Source organism: Nycticebus coucang, chromosome 17 (genome assembly GCF_027406575.1).
Source record: "Nycticebus coucang isolate mNycCou1 chromosome 17, mNycCou1.pri, whole genome shotgun sequence".
In the NCBI taxonomy this organism is placed as follows: domain Eukaryota; kingdom Metazoa; phylum Chordata; class Mammalia; order Primates; family Lorisidae; genus Nycticebus; species Nycticebus coucang.
In genome coordinates, this window is record NC_069796.1 from 81,839,598 (window position 1) to 81,845,597 (window position 6,000).

The 6,000-nt window shown below is 49.9% G+C and overlaps 1 protein-coding gene across 1 annotated transcript; it reads right to left on the minus strand.

The window, feature by feature from the left end:
* Positions 1-856: 856 nt before the first annotated feature.
* Positions 857-4,887, minus strand: NHP2 (NHP2 ribonucleoprotein). Its single transcript, XM_053566336.1, has 4 exons — positions 4,652-4,887; positions 4,497-4,566; positions 2,457-2,562; positions 857-1,804 (listed from the first exon to the last, which is right to left on the minus strand). The coding sequence occupies exons 1-4, from the start codon at positions 4,809-4,811 to the stop codon at positions 1,679-1,681; spliced, it is 462 nt and encodes a 153-aa protein (XP_053422311.1). The 5' UTR covers positions 4,812-4,887; the 3' UTR covers positions 857-1,678.
* Positions 4,888-6,000: the final 1,113 nt, after the last annotated feature.

Below are 6,000 nucleotides of genomic sequence, written 5' to 3' on the forward strand. Positions count from 1 at the left end.
CTCTGGGAGGCTAAGGTGGTGGATTGTCAGAGCTCATGAGTTTGAGACCAGCCTGACCCAGAGGGAGACCCTATCTCTACTAAAAATGGGGGGGGGGGGAAGGGGGACTGAAGCAAGAGGATCACTTGAACCCCAGAGTTGGGGTTTGTTGTAAGCAATGATGCCACGGCACTCTATCCAGGGCAACAACATGAGACTCTCAAATAAATAAATAAATAAATAAATGTTTGAAGGGACCAGGTTACCAGGACAATTTTGTTAAGCAAGAGAGATGGCCAAGGGGCTCATGTTTAGCTTCTTGTTCCTATTTAAAATTTAATATGGTGGGCGGCGCCTGTGGCTCAGTCCGTAAGGCGCTGGCCGCATATACCGAGGGTGGCGGGTTCAAACCCGGCCCTGGCTGAACTGCTGGGCATTGTGGCGGGCGCCTGTAGTCCCAGCTACTCGGGAGACTGAGGCAAGAGAATTGCTTAAGCCCAGGAGTTGGAGGTTGCTGTGAGCTGCGTGATGCCATGGCACTCTACCGAGGGCCATAAAGTAAGACTCTGTCTCTACAAAAATAAAAATAAAAAATAAAAATAAAATTTAATATGGGGCGGTGCCTGTGGCTCAGTGAGTAGGGCAGCAGCCCCATATACCGAGGGTGGTGGGTTCAAACCCGGCCCTGGCCAAATTGCAACAAAAAAATAGCCGAGTGCTGTGGTGGGCGCCTATAGTCCCAGCTACTCAGGATGCTGAAGCAAGAGAATTGCTTAAGCCGAAGAGTTTGAGGTTGCTGTGAGTTGTGATACCACAGCACTCTACCAAGGGTGACAAAGTGAGACTCTGTCTCTAAAAAAATAAATTAAAAAATAAAATTTAGGTTCAGTGCCCGTGGCTCAAGTGGCTAAAGCGCCAGCCACATACACCTGAGCTGGCGGGTTCGAATCTAGCCCCAGCCCACCAAACAACAACGACGGCTGCAACCAAAAAATAGCCAGATGTTGTGGCAGGCACCTGTAGTCCCAGCTACTCGGGAGGCGGAGGCAGGAGAATCGCTTGAGCCCAGGAGTTGGAGGTTGCTGTGAGCTGTGATACCACAGTACTCTACCCAGGGCGACAGCTCCATAGTGGTATTTAAGGCCTCTGGGGGAAGAAAAAAAGACCTGGGGATTACAGGCTTCCATGAAGTGGGTTTGGGCCCTGCTAACTTTATCTGACAGCCCCCACCTAACCCCAAAGCGGGAGTTGAAAGCCCTGGGGTAAGCAGGAGAATTAGTTCTCAGCTGGAGCCCAAGCACGACCCTGGATGGCACAGCATTAGCACTGCACACTACAGTCCTTCAGGTTCTCCCAGTGAGAAAGCTTACTTCTATTCTTCCTGCACACCAACTCCTTGGCCCCATCAGCAGCTGCTGCTGCTTAAAAAAAAACCACAGACTCACCACATTTAGACTTAGTGTTTACTTCCTCACTCCACATTCTTGGAACTGTCTTCACTTAAGCTCAACAGGAAACAGCACTGATGGAGAAATGCTGTGTTACCTTCATGAAAGAACTGCTGGAGCTGCCTGAGAACATCATGTGCCTCGGAGAGCCAGGGAGATGCTGCCAGTGTGGGCAACGGGAGGGCAGCCAGTCAGCCTGCCACCAGCCTAGCAGCTTCCGAAGCAGGTGCCCAGGGTGCTGCCTAAGTCCCTCACAGGGGTGAGGGCAGGGCCTGCACCTCCTCCAGGCACTCATCATAGGCCTCCTGGTATTCCTCGTGGGGCTTGACCATTATTACACAGGTGGGGCGCTTGGAGCCTGCAGCTGCACCCAGGTCCTACAGAGAGGGAAGAAGAAGGGCTGTTTGAGGAAAAAACCTTCATAACATGCATGCCAAGGACTCAAAAACTGATAACCCACCAGCCTGATCTGGCCCCCAGTCATGTTCTCTTGGGTCCACATTTTATTGAAAAACATTTTGAATTGGTTGCTGTCATTTAAACAGAAGCAAACGTTCGAGCCATCCTCCAGCAACATGGGACCTATGTTTCCGTATGCAAACTATGAAAGGGCTCCAGCCCAGGAGGGGCTGACATAGGTAGTGTTTATGCTCTCCAGGTCCCTGCCATCTTTTACTCCCTGTGACTCAGACCTAGCCCCTGCAATGTAAAGGAAAAGGACAGCTAAAGGATAGCTATAGAACCCTGTGAGCATGAACCCACCTAATGGAACTAATGAAAGTAAAGCACCTTAATTTACAAAGCATGTTCACATATGGCTTCTATTTCATAGTCCACAGAGAAGGGGATTCCCATTTTACAAAAAGGAAACCAAATTTTAGAGACAACTTCTACACAGTCCCACAACTAGGAAGTAGTGGAGCTGAGGCTCCATCCAGGCCTGTTTTAACTTCAATACATACGTTATTTCCCACTGGCCCGCTGCCACAAACTAACCTAGACCCCTCCCTAGTGCCATGTGCTCCTTACCGTTTTGGAGGGGATGTAGATATAGGGCAAATTCCGGTCCTCACACATGACTGGGAGATGGCAGTATACTTCAATGGGCAATGTGTCTCCTGCCAAAACCATGATCCTGAAATGACATGCATTCCTCGTTTGTTTCTTCATTCTTTCAATTGTAAATACCACCTCTGGGCTGGGTCTTGAATAAGATGCCCCCACCTCAAAGAAACTTGGTTATTAATGTGGGTCTGCCAATCTGTCAAGGGGGTGCAAAATTGTGTTTAATGGAGTACATTCTTTTGGAGATGTGATCACTATTTCTTGACAACATGTAAATGCCACCATGTGCGACAAATGGCATAATGCTGGAACAGATGAGGGATGGGAAGGGGTGCCGAGGAGTAAGAGCTTAGCTCTCCTTGGAGAATCAGAAAGGCTTCAATTAGGATGTGAAACTTGAATGGCTAGTGAATGTCTGTCAGGCAGCCTGTGGAGGGGCTAGGGGCAGGAAAAGCTAGCGGTACGAGAAGAATGGCACCAGATATAGAGGCACTGGCTGTTGGGAGTCTGGGATGGTTCTGGAATCCGGGAGGGGGGAGCAGACAAAAAAGCTGGGAAGACTGGCAGAGGACACATCCAAGGACTTTTGAGTGCTTAAGAAGTGGGAGCTCTGTCCTAAGAGTGACAGGAACCTGGAAAGCTTGCCAAAGAATCCTTAGCTAGGGTTCTGGATGGCAAGGTATCAGAGATGTGGAGCAGGCAGGCCTCATGAGCCTGAAAACCTGAAAAACTCCTATCATTTAAAATGTCAAGGTACCACTCTCTCCTAGTGCTCTTCTAGCTTCTGGGTTCCCCTGCACAGGTTCCTCTTCCTCTGAGGAATTATTATAACTATTATAATATTAGGGGAACTATTATAACTATTCGTGGTCTCACAGCTGACCCTGGACTCCCCTCCCCCTCAGCACATTCCTAGCTGACATATCCCCCACCTCAAGTGTCACTTACATGCTGACAGCTCCCAAAACTCTAGCCTGGCCCTCTCTTCCAAGCTCCAAATCCATACAGCCACCTGTCACCACAGCACCCAAAACAATCCTCTAAAACTTAACTTGGGATCTTTCCACATACACCTGGTTGTCCTCCACTGTTCACAACCTCAGAATGGGTCCTCTGCCCATTTGGCTAGGCTACAAGATAAAAGTCATGTATACCTCCTCATTCTCCAATCCTTTCAAATCTACCCACTTTAATCCTATCTCCACCATCGCCTCTCCTGTACTACAGAGGTATCCCATCTGCCTTCCCAAATCACTCTTGCCTGTCCAATCCTTTACTGAATTGACAAAAAAATCTAAAGTTTTAAACATAATTATGTCACTTCCTGGATTTAACTCTCCACGGCCTCCCAAAGCTCTGAGTACAAAAACTATGGTTTACAAGGCCTCATGAGAGGTACCTCCCCTGCCCAGCACTACCCTCTCTCAGACCATAGGGTCCACCCACTCTTCTGGCAGGATACCCCCTACTAATCCCTGTCTTCAAATCTCATCTCCAATGAGACTGCTCAGGGAAGCTTTCCTTGATGCACCCCCTAACTAGGCCAGAGTCCACTGAGAAATCAAATCCCCCCAACGTATGTCTCTATCTACCAGACAGTTCTGGGGATGAAGCTATGAGAAGTTCTCAAGAAGCTTACTGTCCAGCCTGCGTAACTGATACAAATAATAAAAACGTAAATAAGCTTCAGATTCTGATAAATGCCATTAAGGAAATTAGTGGGGTTATGAAGTCATTACCTCTGCGCAGATTCTGAAGAAATGGTCGCTGAATAAATGAAGCTGGAGTTCATCTTATACAACTCACTTCCCTCTGGAACTGACTGAGCTTATGGAAGTTATGTATTGGTATCTATACTGAAGGGATTTTACCGGCTGGTTGATTATTTTCTACATGACGGGGCTGGGTCAGAGTCAACGTTTTACCGAGCACCTACTGAAGAAAACAGTAGAGATTTTCTTCGTTACTGTGAAATGCAAACTCCCGAGATAGCAGGGTTCTTACCCCTTCTCGCCTTTGTTGACAAACTTCTGAACCTCCTTCACCCCGCGCCGAATCTGCTTCTGCTTCACGGCTACGACGACAGAAGAGTCAATCGGCGGCCTTGCCCCGCCACCCACGTGGCGTCCCGACCCCTGGCATGACGAATAACGCCTCACCTTTCTTGATGCATTTGTAGAGCTTCCGCGTGAGGCGGCGAGAAGCCAGGGGTTGCGCGATGGGGTTAAGATTCACCAGCAGCTCCTGGTAAGTGCGCTCCCCGCAACATGCCTCTGCCGGAGCCTCCTGCCCGTCTAGTTCTGCCTTTATTTTGGTCATTACAGTGGCCGCGGCAAGCAAGCCCCCGAGAGGTAAGTCCACGCGACCGGCCGCTTTTGGAACTACTTCCGGGTCCTCAGCTGAGACGCTGCCGCACATCGCGACCAATTAGGAAACGAGGTCTCCGACTTTCAGACCAATCGTCGACGCGCAGCTCCTTAAATCTAGAGCCGCGGCGGGTCAGAGTCCTGGTCTAGGGGCGGGGTCACTCGCAGGACTGAGCCAACGAGCGCGGAGGGGGCGGGGCGCTGAGGGTCTGGGGAGGCGGGGCCCGGAAGGCGGGTTCTGAGGGAGGCGGCTGGGGAATGGGGCGCTGTTCCGAGTTGCACCGCTATGGTGGGTGGGGACAGAGGAGCAGGCTATACCGGTATAAGGCGGTATCTTGTCTAAAGCTGGCTGTGCGACGCAGGTGGAAGAAGGTGAAGTCTGTGCTCAGTTTAATTACAAACCTCCTTCGAATCTCATCCTTCTGGTGGTCCATGAGGCCCCCGAATCAGACCCTGAGGCCTGAGCTGGTCCTGGATGGTGTGCCCTAGGTACTGAAGGTTAAGGTAAAGTCTGACATTGCTAAAAGTTTCTTTAGTGCTTGCGTAATTTTTCATACTTTGTTCTCTTTCCTGGACCCTGCTGCATGGTAGGAGTAAGCCCACTCTTTGAGTCCCCTGGTCTGCACTACTTTTCCCTGCTCACTCCTTTTCTTTCTACAGGGATCTGCTCAAATGTTTCTTTTCTTTTCTTTTCTTTTTTTTTTTGAGACAGGAGTCTCATTCCATCACCCTTGGTAGAGCTCAAAGCAACCTCAAACTCTTGAGCTCAAGTGATCCTCTTGCCTTGGTTTTTCATATTCTGGAGACGGGGGTTCTCACTCTCGCTCGGGCTGAAACAATCCACCCGCCTCAGCCTCCCAGAGTGCTAGGGTTACAGGCGTGAGCCACCGCGTCTAGCTTGTTCACATGTTTATGGGAGAGGGGTTCCCTTGACCACTTTATATAAAATTCCTGTAGATGGGCCCAGTGGCCCATACCTGTAATCCCAGCACTCTGGGAGGTCAAGGCAGGTAGATTGCTTGAGCAAGAGTGAGACTCTGTCTCTACTAAAAACTAGCCAGGCGTTGTGGCAGGCGCCTGTAGTCCCAGCTCCTAGGGAGGCTGGAGCAAGAGAATCACTTGAGCCCAAGAATTTGAGATTG